Source organism: Amblyraja radiata, chromosome 18 (assembly GCF_010909765.2).
Source record: "Amblyraja radiata isolate CabotCenter1 chromosome 18, sAmbRad1.1.pri, whole genome shotgun sequence".
NCBI lineage: Eukaryota > Metazoa > Chordata > Chondrichthyes > Rajiformes > Rajidae > Amblyraja > Amblyraja radiata.
Window position 1 is genome coordinate 40,799,877 of NC_045973.1, and position 17,114 is coordinate 40,816,990.

The 17,114-nt window shown below is 44.3% G+C and overlaps 1 protein-coding gene across 3 annotated transcripts in view; it reads left to right on the forward strand.

The window, feature by feature from the left end:
• Positions 1–8,860: 8,860 nt before the first annotated feature.
• The window catches only part of acad9 (acyl-CoA dehydrogenase family member 9), a 61,796-nt gene continuing 53,542 nt past the window's right edge, over positions 8,861–17,114 (forward strand). The window contains exons 1-2 of one of the 3 annotated variants that reach the window (XM_033037212.1): positions 8,861–9,066; positions 12,010–12,103. In XM_033037212.1, the coding sequence (XP_032893103.1) occupies positions 8,905–9,066; positions 12,010–12,103 (256 nt within the window). In that variant the 5' untranslated portion in view covers positions 8,861–8,904. The remainder of the gene's footprint in view (positions 9,067–12,009; positions 12,104–17,114) is intronic. The other 2 variants (XM_033037211.1, XM_033037213.1) reach the window with 2 other exon arrangements.

The following is a 17,114-nucleotide window of genomic DNA, read 5'->3' on the forward strand; positions in this document are numbered from 1 at the left end:
TCGCATTTGGTAATGCGGCCGTTTGGTGGCAGTGTTAAGATCTCTGGGGTCTATGCAGATACGGATCTCCTCCTTTTTCTTTGTTGCGACCACCATGGTGGAAACCCAGTCAGATGGGTCAGTAACTTCAGCAATAACACCCATGGAGACCATCCGCTTGAGTTCATTGTGTACTCTGTCACGCATGGCATGCGGAACACGAGGTGGTGCTCTTACCACAGGAGTGATGTTGGGATCGACAACAATGTGGTATTTGATAGGCAACTTCCCAAGCTCGTCGTTAAACAGTTTGTATTGAGAGAGTACCTGTTGAGAGGGCCCGTCAGTGAGAAAGAGTTGATGGACAGCGCGGCCAAAGTATACCAGGCCTAGATCATGGCATGCATTGATACCAAGCAGTCTCTGAATCCCCTTTAACAATATAAAACTTTAAGGGATGGGTCTGCGCGTCTATGGTGCACTTTAAATCAGCTTGTCCAAGTGGGTGTAGAACATCTCCCCCATAAGCCCGAAGCGTGGCCTGTTCAATACGTTCAGCACTACAAATTTTTTTAAACTTTGTTAATGAGATGACGTTGCATTTGGCCCCAGTTTCAACCTTCATGATCAAAGGCCTGTTATTCACAAACATGGTTACCTCAGGGTCAAGTTGCTCATTAGACGAAGGGAGGAGAGAGTGGATGGCGGAACTGGTATCTGCACTTTCTGAGAGCGGAGCGGGGGATGGCAAGTCAGGCTCTTGGAAGTCATTATCAGCAAGCTCATGTTGATGCAGGTGCAGGCTCATCCTTGAAGCTGCTTGTTTCACATGGGAACGGCAGCATCGTGCAAAATGGTTTAACTTCTTGCAGAAATTATAGGCTTTCCCATATGCAACACAGAACTGACAACCCGTAGCATGGAAATAGTTGCAATTTTGACACCGAACAGTAGACCACGTGCAGGAGTTGCGGGAGGAGTAGTCTGTAAAATTGACACTATGCTGCGAACAGTGACCGAAGGGCACAGAATCAGTGTGGGGAGACGTCTCAGAAATCCGACAGGCATGCTCTGCTTGATCAAGGGTTAGGTCAGTATTACAAAGAAGTTCACCCCGTAACTTGCTATCAAGCATACCTCCAACAAGTTTGTCGCGGGTGAGCTCATCTCGTAAATCACGAAATCATAGAAACATAGAAACATAGAAATTAGGTGCAGGAGTAGGCCATTCGGCCCTTCGAGCCTGCACCGCCATTCAATATGATCATGGCTGATCATCCAACTCAGTATCCCGTACCTGCCTTCTCTCCATACCCTCTGATCCCCTTAGCCACAAGGGCCACATCTAACTCCCTCTTAAATATAGCCAATGAACTGGCCTCGACTACCCTCTGTGGCAGGGAGTTCCAGAGATTCACCACTCTCTGTGTGAAAAAAGTTCTTCTCATCTCGGTTTTAAAGGATTTCCCCCTTATCCTTAAGCTGTGACCCCTTGTCCTGGACTTCCCCAACATCGGGAGCAATCTTCCTGCATCTAGCCTGTCCAACCCCTTAAGAATTTTGTAAGTTTCTATAAGATCCCCTCTCAATCTCCTAAATTCTAGAGAGTATAAACCAAGTCTATCCAGTCTTTCTTCATAAGACAGTCCTGACATCCCAGGAATCAGTCTGGTGAACCTTCTCTGCACTCCCTCTATGGCAATAATGTCCTTCCTCAGATTTGGAGACCAAAACTGTACGCAATACTCCAGGTGTGGTCTCACCAAGACCCTGTACAACTGCAGTAGAACCTCCCTGCTCCTATACTCAAATCCTTTTGCTATGAAAGCTAACATACCATTCGCTTTCTTCACTGCCTGCTGCACCTGCATGCCCACTTTCAATGACTGGTGTACCATGACACCCAGGTCTCGCTGCATCTCCCCTTTTCCTAGTCGGCCACCATTTAGATAATAGTCTGCTTTCCTGTTTTTGCCACCAAAATGGATAACCTCACATTTATCCACATTATACTGCATCTGCCAAACATTTGCCCACTCACCCAGCCTATCCAAGTCACCTTGCAGTCTCCTAGCATCCTCCTCACAGCTAACACTGCCCCCCAGCTTAGTGTCATCCGCAAACTTGGAGATATTGCCTTCAATTCCCTCATCCAGATCATTAATATATATTGTAAATAGCTGGGGTCCCAGCACTGAGCCTTGCGGTACCCCACTAGTCACTGCCTGCCATTGTGAAAAGGACCCGTTTACTCCTACTCTTTGCTTCCTGTTTGCCAGCCAGTTCTCTATCCACATCAATACTGAACCCCCAATGCCGTGTGCTTTAAGTTTGTAAACTAATCTCTTATGTGGGACCTTGTCGAAAGCCTTCTGGAAGTCCAGATACACCACATCCACTGGTTCTCCCCTATCCACGCTACTAGTTACATCCTCGAAAAATTCTATAAGATTCGTCAGACATGGTTTACCTTTTGTAAATCCATGCTGACTTTGTCCAATGATTTCACCACTTTCCAAATGTGCTGCTATCCCATCTTTAATAACCGACTCTAGCAGTTTCCCCACTACCGATGTTAGACTAACTGGTCTGTAATTCCCCGTTTTCTCTCTCCCTCCCTTCTTAAAAAGTGGGGTTACGTTTGCTACCCGCCAATCCTCAGGAACTACTCCAGAATCTAAAGAGTTTTGAAAGATTATTACTAATGCATCCACTATTTCTGGAGCTACTTCCTTAAGTACTCTGGGATGCAGCCTATCTGGCCCTGGGGATTTATCGGCCTTTAATCCATTTAATTTACCCAACACCACTTCCCGGCTAACCTGGATTTCACTCAATTCCTCCAACTCCTTTGACCCGCGGTCCCCTGCTATTTCCGGCAGATTATTTATGTCTTCCTTAGTGAAGACGGAACCAAAGTAGTTATTCAATTGGTCCGCCATATCCTTGTTCCCCATGATCAACTCACCCGTTTCTGACTGCAAGGGACCTACATTTGTTTTAACTAATCTCTTTCTTTTCACATATCTATAAAAACTTTTGCAGTCAGTTTTTATGTTCCCTGCCAGTTTTCTTTCATAATCTATTTTTCCTTTCCTAATTAAGCCCTTTGTCCTCCTCTGCTGGTCTCTGAATTTCTCCCAGTCCTCCGGTATGCTGCTTTTTCTGGCTAATTTGTACGCATCATCCTTCGCTTTGATACTATCCCTGATTTCCCTTGTTATCCACGGATGCACTACCTTCCCTGATTTATTCTTTTGCCAAACTGGGATGAACAATTTTTGTAGTTCATCCATGCAGTCTTTAAATGTCTTCCATTGCATATCCACCGTCAACCCTTTTAGAATTAATTGCCAGTCAATCTTGGCCAATTCACGTCTCATACCCTCAAAGTTACCTTTCTTTAAGTTCAGAACCATTGTTTCTGAATTAACAATGTCACTCTCCATCCTAATGAAGAACTCAACCATATTATGGTCACTCTTGCCCAAGGGGGCACGTACAACAAGACTGCTAACTAACTCTTCCTCATTACTCAATACCCAGTCTAAAATAGCCTGCTCTCTCGTTGGTTCCTCTACATGTTGATTTAGATAACTATCCCGCATACATTCCAAAAAATCCTCTTCCTCAGCCCCCTGCCAATTTGATTCACCCAATCTATATGTAGATTGAAGTCACCCATTATAACGGTTTTGCCTTTGTCGCACGCATTTCTAATTTCCTGTTTGATACCATCTCCAACTTCACTACTACTGTTAGGTGGCCTGTACACAACACCCACCAGCGTTTTCTGCCCCTTAGTGTTTCGCAGCTCTACCCATACCGATTCCACATCCTGCAAACTAATGTCCTTCCTTTCCATTGCGTTAATCTCCTCTCTAATCAGCAATGCTACCCCACCTCCTTTTCCTTTCTCTCTATCCCTCCTGAATATTGAATATCCCTGGATGTTCAGCTCCCAGCCTTGGTCACCCTGGAGCCATGTCTCCGTGATCCCAACTATATCATAGTCATTAATAGCTATCTGCACATTCAACTCATCCACCTTATTACGAATGCTCCTTGCATTGAGACACAAAGCCTTCAGGCTTGTTTTTACAACACTCTTACCCCTTATACAATTTTGTTGAAAAGTGGCCCTTTTTGATTTTTGCCCTGGATTTTCCGGCCTGCCACTTTTACTTTTCACCTTGCTACCTATTGCTTCTACCCTCATTTTACACCCCTCTGTCTCTACGCTCACACATTTAAGAAACCCTTTCCCTTTAACTCCATCCTCCACTAGCCCATTCGACAGCGCGCAGCCATATGCTTCAGCTCACTGATAAAAGGTTCAATCGGTTCACCGACCTGTGTAAACGAGCATAAAACTTGGTCCTTTCGATAATGTAGTTTGAGGGCAGGTCACACTGCTCTCTGAACTTTCTGAGCAAAACCGCAGGGTCGTCGATCGTCTCAGCAGGCACTCGGACCTGACCGTTATCATCCAAAACACCAGGCACAAAAGTGTAGGTGTCGGCACGATTCATTGCTTCTGGTCCCGCCAAGTTAAGCAGAACAGAGGCACACACATGGGGGGGGGGGGGGGGGTGTCATTGCGATGAACGATGCGAGCATAATGAGTGTAGTCTCGCTCGAAAAGATGCCAGCGTTCAGCAATGTCAGAGTCAAAGATCAGAGGACTTGGACGGCGACATGAATTTGCCATGATGGAGATAGTAAACACAGAAAATAATCAAAAAAACAAAACCCGATAAACATGAACGGAGTGGGCAAGATTCACTCTCCGACACCATGTAATGAGGTGACACGGACACATATAAAGATACAACACGTTTATTAAATCCACTTACAACAAGGATCTGCAGACATTACATTTCCTAGCTGCTACTCATACTAACTAGCGTAGGCAAGCTCTTGATAATATAAAGCACATACTAGGTGGAGTCACTACTAACAAGCACTATAATTGGCTAGTATGAAATAGTCAATCTACACCCCCCATGGTACAGTGAAACAGAATATTCTACCACCTTCCAGTGACGTCAGGGGAGGGCCTAATTTAAAAAACAGCTTCATCAGCTCCCCAATGCACACCGTTGGGGGAGCAGACCCAACTGCACTTGGTCTAGTGTATTTATAAAATCTCTTGGGATTGCTCTTAATGCTATTTGCCAGAACTACCTCCTGGCCCTTTTTTGCCCTTCTGATTTCCTTTTTAACTTTGCTCCTTAGTTCACAAAACTCCTCCAGGGATACACTTGATCCCAGCTGCCTATACATGTCCCATGCGTCCTTCTTATTCGTGAGTGTTAAGTAAAGAAGTTGAGAGGTCATGTTACAGTTAAGTAAGATGATGGCGAGGCCACATTTAGAGTATTGTGTTCAGTTTTGGTCACCATGTTCTGAAAGATGTTGTCAAGCTGGAAAGGGTGCAGAGAAGATTTACGAGGATATTGCCAGGACTCGTGGGCCTGAGCTATAAGGAGGTGTTGAGCAGGCTAAAAAGGGCTTTCTCACTGTGCGACCTGAAGCAAGACTTAACAAGATTTAACATCGTGGGAACCTTCTGCGATAGCAGTACAGCATTCGTGGACCACCGAGGACCTCCGTGGTGCTAACGGCAGGTAGTCGTGTGACTTGGTAAGGTCGGGAGAAAATTCATACATTTTTGAATTTCTCCAACAGTGCCTTGAGCACTTTTTGGTGAGCGTTGCAACATTGTATGAACGCAGTGGCCCGTGCGATATCCGTAATAACTCTTGCGGGTACCGTGGGAACTCCTGCGAACGGTGAGTAACTGAGCAGTTTGATTGTCAGTGCTTGTTTTACCTCATTGTTAAATAAATATATTTTTTACTATCAGATTGATGTCTGCAATTCTTCATTAACACATCACTACAAGATGAATGTCTCTAATGTTATAATCCCTCTCATGCTGAAACACAAAATAGTTGAAGGGAGGTGAAATAATCACATTTTCATTCTTTTTCATTTTTGAGTGTTCAGGTACCTCACTTGCTGAGCTATTTTACTCCAGCAGTTTGTGTCTCTTTTTGTCTAAAGCAGTTTCTAAGACTGGAGGAACTCCGCGGGCCAGGCAGCATCTACGGAGGGAAATGGACATGCGACCCTTTCTTCAGGCTGCCTTATCTCTCTCCCCCCCCCTCCCCCCAACTCCCACCCCCACACACAAATGCTGGAGAAACTCAGCGGGTGCAGCAGCATCTATGGAACGAAGGAAATAGGCGACGTTTCGGCCCGAAACGTTGCCTATTTCCTTCGTTCCATAGTTGCTGCTGCACCCGCTGAGTTTCTCCAGCATTATTGTGTACCTTCGATTTTCCAGCATCTGCAGTTCCTTCTTAAACACAAATGCACCGAGTTCCTCCAGCACTTCGTGTTTTGCTCAGTATTCCAGCATCCGCTGTCTCCCACGTCTCCAATAAAACAAAACTACTGTCAAAAGGGTGAAGAATAGGAGCAGAGATAAAATACATTCCTGATTAGTGCGGCTGTCAGGAGATTATGGGGAGAAGGCAAGAGAATGTGGTTGAGAGGGAGTGCCCATCTGTTACTATTAATTGGACAGTTCGGTCTGTGAAACGCAACACGCCAGCCCCGACATCCAGCCCGGTGGTCAGTCCTTTGAAGATAGACACCAGTTGCTTGGAGCAACTCAGCGGGACAGGCAGCATCTCTGGAGAGAAGGAACGGATGGCGTTTCGGGTCGAGAGCCTTCTTCAGACTCAAAGTTTCACCTCTCAGTAGATAATAAAATAAGACAATCATCACGGTCAATGTGAGACACAGTCTTTATTCCTATTTGAAAAAATAAAAAGACGACTTCTTGCACATATTGAGAGAAGGTGCATCACACCAAACAACATTTGTCTAAAAAAAAACAGATTATTCTTCAGCTCATTAAAGAGCTCGGGTGAAAAAAAACAATATAGTGTGTGAAAAAAAGTAACATCATTTGTGCCACGTGATTAACAACACTACAGTCCACGATGTTCATTCAAGATTAACGGGAAAGATCGGGAGACGGACAAGTCACTCGCACAAATAACAGAAATGCCGAGTACCGTGGGAACTCTTTATCGTGGGAACTCTTTATCGTGCGGAACTCGTGCTGGACCACGACCACTTCACTCGGGTGACATCTTGCTTCAGGTCGCACCGTGAGAACTGGCCATAGGCTTTATTCCTTGTGGTGCAGGGTGTTGAGGGGTGATCACATAGAGATGTACAAAATCATCAGAGGAATAGATCAGTTAAATGCAGAGTCTTTTGCCCAGAGTAGAATAATCAAGAACCAGAGAACATAGGTTTAATGTGTAGGAAGGAACAGCTGATGCTGGTTTAAACCAAAATTAGACACAAGATGCTGCAGAAACTCGGCGGGTGAGACAGCATCTCTGGAGAAAAGGAATAGGTGAAGTTTCAAGTTTGTTCAAGGTCAGTCTGTAGAAGGGTCTGGACCTGAAACATCACCTATTCCTATTCTCCAGATATTCTGTATGACCTGCTGAGTTACTGAAGGATTTTGGATCTAGCTTCGGACATAGGTTTCAGGTGAGACGGGAAAAATTTGATGGGAACATGAGGAGTAACTTTTTTAAGCAAAGAGTGATGGGTGCTATCGCAATGTTTAAGCAACATTTAGACAGGTACATGGATAGGACAGGTTTGGAGGGATAGGTGGCAAACGTAAGCAGGTGGGACTAGTGTAGATGGGGGCATGTTGGTCAGTGTGGGCAATTTGGGCAGGGCCTGTTTCCACACTCACTGTATGACTCTATGACTCTAAATAGACACTACTATTCATTTTTAGGAAATATTTATCAAAATTATCACATTGGACCTTAGCTGCATCAACCAAAGTTAGTGAGCAAGCTCTGTACTATTACCTCAGCTATAGTCGTTGAAGTGAGTGTCTACATGTCATGGTTGGATGTGGCTGGCGAAGGTGGTCATTCTGTCTTTGTGTCTTCATCTTAATCTACACAGAAGCAGCCTGGAGTAGAGCAATATCCATAGGTACATTTGTGCATTTTCCAAGTGCTGGGCACCGGTGGACATAACCAAACTGGAGCAGAGATAGACACAAAATGCTGGAGTAACTCAGCGGGACAGGCAGCATCTCTGGAGTGAAGGAATGGGTGATGTTTCGGGTCGAGACCCTTCTTCAAACTGAGAGTCGAGAGATATGGAAGGGTAAGGTGTGAAAACGACAGATCAAAGAGGTTGATAAGGAAATGTAGAATTGTTCATTGTTGACTGAGGGGAAGATGACAACGCGGTATACAATCAGTAAAATTTAATCAGAACAGTGAAACTAGTCAAAGAATTAGGGTGGGTGAGGGATGGAGAGAGAGGGGGGATGCAAGCGTTACTTGTAGTTAGAGAAATCAATATTCATATGGCTGGGTTGTAAGTTGCCCAAGCGAAATATGAGGTGGTGTTCCTCCAATATGTGCTGGGCCTCACTCTGCCAGTGGAGGAGGCCCAGGACAGGACAGGTCAGTGTGGGAATGGGAGGGGCAGAGATATGACACTTTTCTGAGGAAAGGTTCTTGGCCCCGAATCATTTGCTTCATCCTCCACGGTTGCTACCTGAACTCCTGCGTACTTCTCAGCAATTGCAGTTGTAGTTTCAGGCATGACTTGGCTTTCTTTCTCCCACCACTTGTCGATGCCTTGCCTTGAGTTTGGGCCTTTGGTTGGTTTCCAGGGGAGACGCCGTCCGTTGTTGCTGCCCCCTGCCGGCGGCGCGCGGCGCCTCATCGGCCCGCCCATTGTGACATCGCGACCGCGCGCCCCCTCGTGAACGCGCCCTCTAACGGACCGCCCATTGTGACATCGCGGCCGCGCGCCCCCCTCGTGAACGCGCCCGGGGCTCGGACGGGAGCGGCGCCGATGATGAGCGCCTCGGTTGTGCTGCGCGGGGCCCTGGCGAGGCTGCGCTTGTCCGCCGGGCAACAGCTGCAAGTCCGCCTCACGGATCACCGCCTTAGCTTCAGCTCCCAGTGCCGGGCGTTGGCCTACGCCAAGAACCTGTTTCTGGGCAAAATTAACCAGGTACCTGGGAACGGTGGGTGTGGGTACTGAATAGGGTGCAGCGGCCCGTGGGTGGAGGTACATGCTTTAGGTCGCATGGACAAAGTACAGTGAAAAGCTTTTTATGCTATCCAATCAGATAATAGTGTACATAAATACACATAGTCAAACTCAAGTACACATGGCTGAGAGCAAAGGTGAACATGCAGAGTGCTGAATATAGTTTTCAGCAGGATAGCACTTACAAAGTCCAATGCCCACAAGGGGGTAGAGGTGAATCGGATAGTACTTTAACTTATGGAAGGATTGTTCAGAAACCCGATAACAAATGGGAAGATTCCGTTCCTGAGTCCGATAGTGTGCGCTTTCAAGCTTCTGTACAATCTGCCCAACGGGGACATGGAGAAGGAATGACTGGGGTGGGACATGCCTTTGATTATGTTGGCTGCTTTTCCCAGGCAATGTGAAGTGTATGGAGCAAAGTCTGGTATTTGTGGATGGCCTGGGCTACATCTACAACTCCACAGCTACTTGCGGTCTTGAGCAGAACTGTTCTCAACCCGTTCTCAAAAATAGTTGCTTTCTATTGTGCATCTGTAGAAGTTCATAAGAGTTATAGAAACATAGAAATTAGGTGCAGGAGTAGGTCATTCGGCCCTTCGAGCCTGCACCGCCATTCAATATGATCATGGCTGATCATCCAACTCAGTATCCCGTACCTGCCTTCTCTCCATACCCTCTGATCCCCTTAGCCAAGGCATCTAACTCCCTCTTAAATATAGCCAATGAACTGGCCTCAACTACCCTCTGTGGCAGAGAGTTCCAGAGATTCACCACTCTCTGTGTGAAAAAAGTTTTTCTCATCTCGGTTTTAAAGGATTTCCCCCTTATCCTTAAGCTGTAACCCCTTGTCCTGGACTTCCCCAACATCGGGAACAATCTTCCTGCATCTAGCCTGTCCAACCCCTTAAGAATTTTGTAAGTTTCTATAAGATCCCCTCTCAATCTCCTAAATTCTAGAGAGTATAAACCAAGTCTATCCAGTCTTTCTTCATAAGACAGTCCTGACATCCCAGGAATCAGTCTGGTGAACCTTCTCTGCACTCCCTCTATGGCAATAATGTCCTTCCTCAGATTTGGAGACCAAAACTGTACGCAATACTCCAGGTGTGGTCTCACCAAGACCCTGTACAACTGCAGTAGAACCTCGCTGCTCCTATACTCAAATCCTTTTGCTATGAAAGCTAACATACCATTCGCTTTCTTCACTGCCTGCTGCACCTGCATTCCTACTTTCAATGACTGGTGTACCATGACACCCAGGTCTCGCTGCATCTCCCCTTTTCCTAATCGGCCACCATTTAGATAATAGTCTGCTTTCCTGTTTTTGCCACCAAAATGGATAACCTCACATTTATCCACATTATACTGCATCTGCCAAACATTTGCCCACTCACCCAGCCTATCCAAGTCACCTTGCAGTCTCCTAGCATCCTCCTCACAGCTAACACTGCCCCCCAGCTTAGTGTCATCCGCAAACTTGGAGATATTGCCTTCAATTCCCTCATCCAGATCATTAATATATATTGTAAATAGCTGGGGTCCCAGCACTGAGCCTTGCGGTACCCCACTAGTCACTGCCCGCCATTGTGAAAAGGACCCGTTTACTCCTACTCTTTGCTTCCTGTTTGCCAGCCAGTTCTCTATCCACATCAATACTGAACCCCCAATGCCGTGTGCTTTAAGTTTGTATACTAAATTGGTGACATGCCTCAGTCATCTCAGGAAGTAGAGGCGTTGGTGTGCCTTCTTGGCAGTCGCATTAATTTGGTTGGTCCATGACAGATCATTGGTAATATTAATGTCAAGGAACTTGAAGCTCTCAATCATTTCCACTTTAGCACCATTCATTCTGATTGGAGCATGTAGTCCTGCTTCCAGAAAGCAACAAGTAGTTCCTTTGTCTTACAGACATTGAGGGAGAGATTGTTGTCTTGACACCTTATTCCTGCACTCTGTAATATCATTGTTTGAGATCTGGCTCATTCCAGTGGTGTCATCTGCAAACTTGTGATGGAGTAAGCATAAGACAACCAGGAAAAACATGTGGTTAACCAGAGGCATTTAATGTAATCACTCGGAGTTGTCTGCAAGGTGCAATAATGTTGCCATGAACTGAGTTCCCATATCGGTCATAAGGTCATAAGATCATGTGATAGGAGTAGAATTAGGCCATTTGGCCCTTCAAGTCTTCTCCGCCATTCAAATCATGGCTGATCTATCTCTCCCTCCTAACCACATTTTCCTGGCTTCTCCCCATAACCTCTGACACCCATACTAGCAGAAGATGCCTGCAGCCCTGCAATAACCAGCAAATCCATCCTATCAGTCTCACAAATGCTCGCTCGTATGTCGAGTCTGCCCATTAGTTAGGCATTCACAACCTGGGGAAGACCTGCAGTTACTTTGTATAGATCTACACAATGCATGGAGTATGGAGGTTACGGATTTGGCCTAATTTGTAGCTAGTACAATTAAGTGCAGGCGCGAACGGGACTTGGTGTGAGTTGCCGTAAAGCTAGCAGAGTTGTGAATGTTCTCAACTTCATGAAGGGCGATGATGGGAGGCCAGCAAGTATTAATCAATTGTAAATGTGAAAAAATGGTTGAGAATTTCAACAACAGCAGAGACTATGTTCAGAAGTTTACACAATCAGCTTTGATGATGCCAATGTTTTGTGGCCAGGCGAATCTCTGGGTAAAAAAACCCCACCACATTTGCAAATATAACAGTGGTGAGCTGAAATGCAACTGTTTATTGTGTTCAAGCCTTGGAAGCCAATGTGTTAACAATAAGGAAGATTGAATAATCAGTTTAATATTTTTGCTTTAAAAGGATCTTAGATTGTAAGTAAATCCCTGAATTACAAGCATTCTAATTCAGTGCATTTGTTTATATTCTAGCACGAAGTATTTCCCTATCCAGAGGTCAGCAAGGAAGAGTTGGAAGAGATTAATCAACTTGTTGCACCCGTGGAAAGGTTTTTCAATGAGGATGGTGGGATTTATTTTTGTCTAATGTGAATTATGTGTCTTTTTTAATGGCCATACGTTATCACTTGTAACTATCTGTAGAGTCGGTCTTGGCTGAGGGAAAAATACCCCGATTCTGTGTATAAATTGAAGAGCTTAAATTCTTTATTTCCTGGGGCTCATTATAACCATAAGTACTGGTGTGCCCACATGCCCATGAGCATCAGGCTGAAGTTTAGATTTGAATCTGAGCCACACCATGTGAACATGTATCAATGCAAGTGACGCAGCTTCCCCTCATTTTGCTCCCACGTTTTATTTGTCACGTTCAAGTCAGCACAACAGGTGGAACCTTGTCAGTAATACAAAGGCTAAAGAGAATGGTCTAAAAATACAAAGACCTCTCAACTGTATCCACCTATTAGTCACCATGCTTTGTCCTGCCCCTCCTCTCTCCCACGTTTATCTGCTGCCGCTGCAATCAGTAGGAAGAAGAGCTTGACCCGTAATATCACTTATCCATGGTTCTCTAGCAATGCTGCCTGATCCATTGCGGTACTCCAGTGCTTTGTGTCTTTTTTTGTGATTTCGTGTTATGCTGTAGTTCAGGAAAATATCTGCCAAGAGTTGAGGAATAAAAAACAGTCTCGCTGAACAAGCCATGCTGAAGTCCTCAGAATAAATGCTTCGAGGAATGTTCATGAATTTGGAGACAATGTCCATTGAACAGTTAAACCTTGATTTGGTTCTCAACCTACTACTCAAACGTGGATTATAATGAAATGAATGCTCTTTGAAGTGTAAATGGAGATTTTGTGTAATTAAGGAGTCATCTGATGGTGACATTTATGAAGTGTTTGTTTTGTCGGAAAATATTTGGTTGCACTGTAAAATTGGAGATTTTAGCAAGATTTTACTGTATCCTTCTGAGATAGCAGAGAGCATTAATTTATCTGGAGCTGCTGTCTCCTGAGTGCATCTGTGGACAAAGTTCACAATCTGATCAGCAGACAATTACAAGAACAACTCTTGCAGGCAAGCTAACTCCTACCCTTTCACTGTATTTTGGAAGGAAAAGGTTTTTTTGTACGGGCTGTCTCATCCTTTATAATGGACCCATAAAATCATACCAACCACCGGTCTATAGTTTCCACATTTCTGTTCACTCTCGTCTTGAACAGCGGAGTAATATTTGCATTTTTACAATCGCCTGGAACCACCCTTGACTCTAGTGATTCTTGAAAGATCACAATGTCAAAAGCTACCTCTTTCAGGACCCTGGGGTACAATCAATCCGGTCCAGGTGACTTATCCACCTTCAGACCTTTCAGCTTCCCAAGCGCCTTCTCTTTAGTGATAGCCACTCCACTAACTTCCACCCCCTGACTCTCTTGAATTTGCGGCATGTTGCTGGTGTCTTCCACTGTGAAGACTAAGACAAAAAACGTATTAAATTCATCTGCCATTTCCTTATTTCCCATTATCACTTCTCCAGCATAATTTTCCAGCAGTCCAATGTCCATTCTTGTCTCTGTCTTACTCTTTATATATCTAAAGAAACTCTTGCTATCCTCTTTTATAATATTGGCTAGTTTACTTTCGTATTTCATCTTTTCACGCCGTATTGTCTTTTTAGTTACCCTCTGTTGTTTTTTAAAAGGTTCCCAATCCAGCTTCCCAGTATCATTGCAATATTATATGCCTTCTCTTTTAGTTTTATACTGTCTTCAGCTTTCCTTGTCAGCCACAATCATCTAATTCTCCCGTTAGAATCTTTCGTCCTCTTTGGAATGATAAGATCATGCGACTTCCAAATTGTTCCCAGAATTCCTGCCATTGCTGTTCCACCGTCATTCCTGCTAGGATCCTTTTCCAATCAACTTTAGCCAGCTCCTCCCTCTTGCCCCTGTAGTCACTTTTGCTCAACAGAAATATGGACATATCTGATTCAATCTTTCCCCTCTCAAATTGCAGGTTGAATTTTATCATGGATCTTGATTCCCCTTTACAAAAGACACAGTACTTTCACCCTATCTACAGTGCCCTCCTTAATGTTTGATACAAAGACCCATCATTTATTTATTTGCCTCTGTACTCCACAATTTGAGATTTGTAATTAAAAATAATCACATGTGGTTAAAGTGCACATTGTCAGATTTTATTAAAGGCCATTTTTATACATTTTGCTTTCACCAGGTAGAAATTACAGCAGTGTTTATACATAGTTCCCCCCATTTCAGAGGCACCATAATGTTTGGGACACAGCAATGTCATGTAAATGAAAGTAGTCATGTTTAGTATTTTGTTGCATATCCTTTGCATGCAATGACTGCTTGAAGTCTGCGATTCATGGACATCACCAGTTGCTGGGTGTCTTCTTTGGTAATTCGCTGCCAGGACTGTATTGCAGCCATCTTTAGGTTATGCTTATTTTGGAGGCTAGTACCCTTCAGTTTTCTCTTCAGCATATAAAAGGCATGCTCAATTGGGTTCAGATCAGGTGATTGACTTGGCCACTCAAGAATTGACCATTCTTTAGCTTTGAAAAGCTCCTTTGTTGCTTTAGCAGTATGTTTGGGATCATTGTCTTGCTGTGGAATGAATCACCGGCCAATGAGTTTTGAGGCATTTGTTTGAACTTGAGCAGATAGGATGTGTCTATACACTTCAGAATTCATTATGCTACTACCATCAGCAGTTGTATCATCATTGAAGATAAGTGAGCATCTTCAGCAGCCATACATGCCCAGGTCATAACACCCCCACCACCGTGTTTCACAGATGAGGTGGTATGCTTTGGATCTTGGGCAGTTCCTTCTCTCCTCCATACTTTGCTCTTTCCCTCACTCTGATACAAGTTCATCTTTGTCTCATCTGTCCACAAGACCTTTTTCCAGAACTGTGGTTGCTCTTTTAAGTACTTCTTAGCAAACTGTAAAGGGCCTATCCCACTGCGGAGATCTAATTGGCGAGTTTAGGGGAGTTTGAAAAAGTGTCATGTTGAAGACCTCCTTCGACTACGTAGAAGACCTCCTTCGATTATGTTGAAGACTATCTTCGACTACCTTAGACTACCTTTGATTACCTTTGACTACCCTTGATTACCTATGAATAACATGCCTATCTACTACGACCTACTTTGACTAAACCTACGAGTAAAATATATATAGATTTTTTCCATGGCGACCTTTTTTTACTCGCGGGCTTTTCAGCATGTTGAAAAATACACCGCAACCTAGCTGAGGCCTCGAGTACGCGGGGACTACTCTCGAGCATGAAGGAGAGTTACAAAGACCCCCTAGAAACCTCGTGTCGACCATGCTGCAAGTATGAGTCGAGGGCAAACTCTTCTAAACTCGCCAATTAGGTTGCAGCAGTGGGACAGCCCCTTAACCCGGCCATCCTATTTTTGCGGCTAACCAGTGGTTTGCATCTTGCAGTGTAGCCTCGGTATTTCTGATCATGAAGTCTTCTGCGGACAGTGGTCATTGACAAATCCACACCTGACTCCTGAAGAGTGTTTCTGATCTGTTGGATCTGGTGTTTGGGGATTTTTCTTTATTATAGCGAGAATTCTTCTGTCATCAACTGTGGAGGTCTTCCTTGGCCTGCTAGTCCCTTTGCAATTAGTAAGCTCACCACTGCTCTCTTTCTTCTTAATGATGTTCCTAATAGTTGATTTTGGTCAGCCTAAAGTTTGGCTGATGCCTCTAACAGTTTTCTTCTTGTTTCTCAGTCGCATAATGGCTTATTTGACTTTCATTGGCACAACTTTGGTTCTCATGTTGATAAACAACAATAAAAGAAGTCCAAAGATGATGGAAAGACTGGAGGAAAGTCTAGGTGCTGAGAGCTCTTATACCTGCATTAAGGAGGCAATTAAACACACCTGAGCAATTACAAACACCTGTGAAGCCATGTGTCCCAAACATTATGGTGCCCTGAAATGGAGGACTATATAAACACAGCAGTAATTTCTACATAGTGAAACCAAAATGTATAAAAATGGCCTTTAATAACATCTGACAATGTGCACTTTAACCACATGTGATTTTTTTCTATTACAAATCTCAAATTGTGGAGTACAGAGGCAAATAAATAAATGATGGGTCTTTGTCCCAAATATTATTGAGGGCACTGTATTCCCCTCATGATTTATACTCCTCTGCTGTAGTTTGTGTCATTGTGTTTATTTAGCCCATCATTGTTCATTCAAAATAGCTAACATAGTCCAGCAGGCAGGCTCCACACTTTCTAGTTGTAGATTGCTCTCCACATGCTGGTCGTGAAGGGCAGCATGTAGGTCACATAGTATGTGGAAGAAAGGTAGTGGAAGTTCTCTCTCAGAGGAGATAAGGTCAACATAAGGAAGCATTGTTTTACATTGCAAAAAGCTTTCTCATCTGGAAGCTATTACCTGAATGTTTAGAGATAAAGGAAACGGGCCTTTTGGCCAACAGAGTCCATGCTGGCCACAGATCACCCGCACACTGGTCCATGTTATCCCACCTTCACATTCTACTCATTTGGGGGAATTTACAGAAGCCTATTAACCTACAAACCTGCACGTCTTTAGAGTGTGGGAGGAATCCGGTGCACCCAGAGAAAACAGACGGTCACAGGGAGAACATACAAACTGCACAGACAGCATCGGTAGTCAGGATCTAAACTGGTCTCTAGCGCTTTGAGGCAGCCCCACTATGCTAACTAGAAAAATAATAATATCGTCCACCAATATGATGTTCCAATATAGGATGTGTGTAAATCATTTTTTACATTCCCTGTGGAAATTGTTCTAATAGTTGTACTTTCTTAAAAGACCACAGGACCACATTGTATGTGTGTGTGTGCGTAATTAGTGAGCTAATGGTGCTTAAATTTAGAAAAATTATCAACATAGAGTCAGAGTGATACAGTGTGGAAACAGGCCCTTTGGCCCAACTTGCCCGCACCGGCCAACAATGTCCCAGCTACACTAGTCCCACTTGCCTGCGCTTGGCCCATATCCCTCCAAACCTTTCTTTTCCATGTACTTG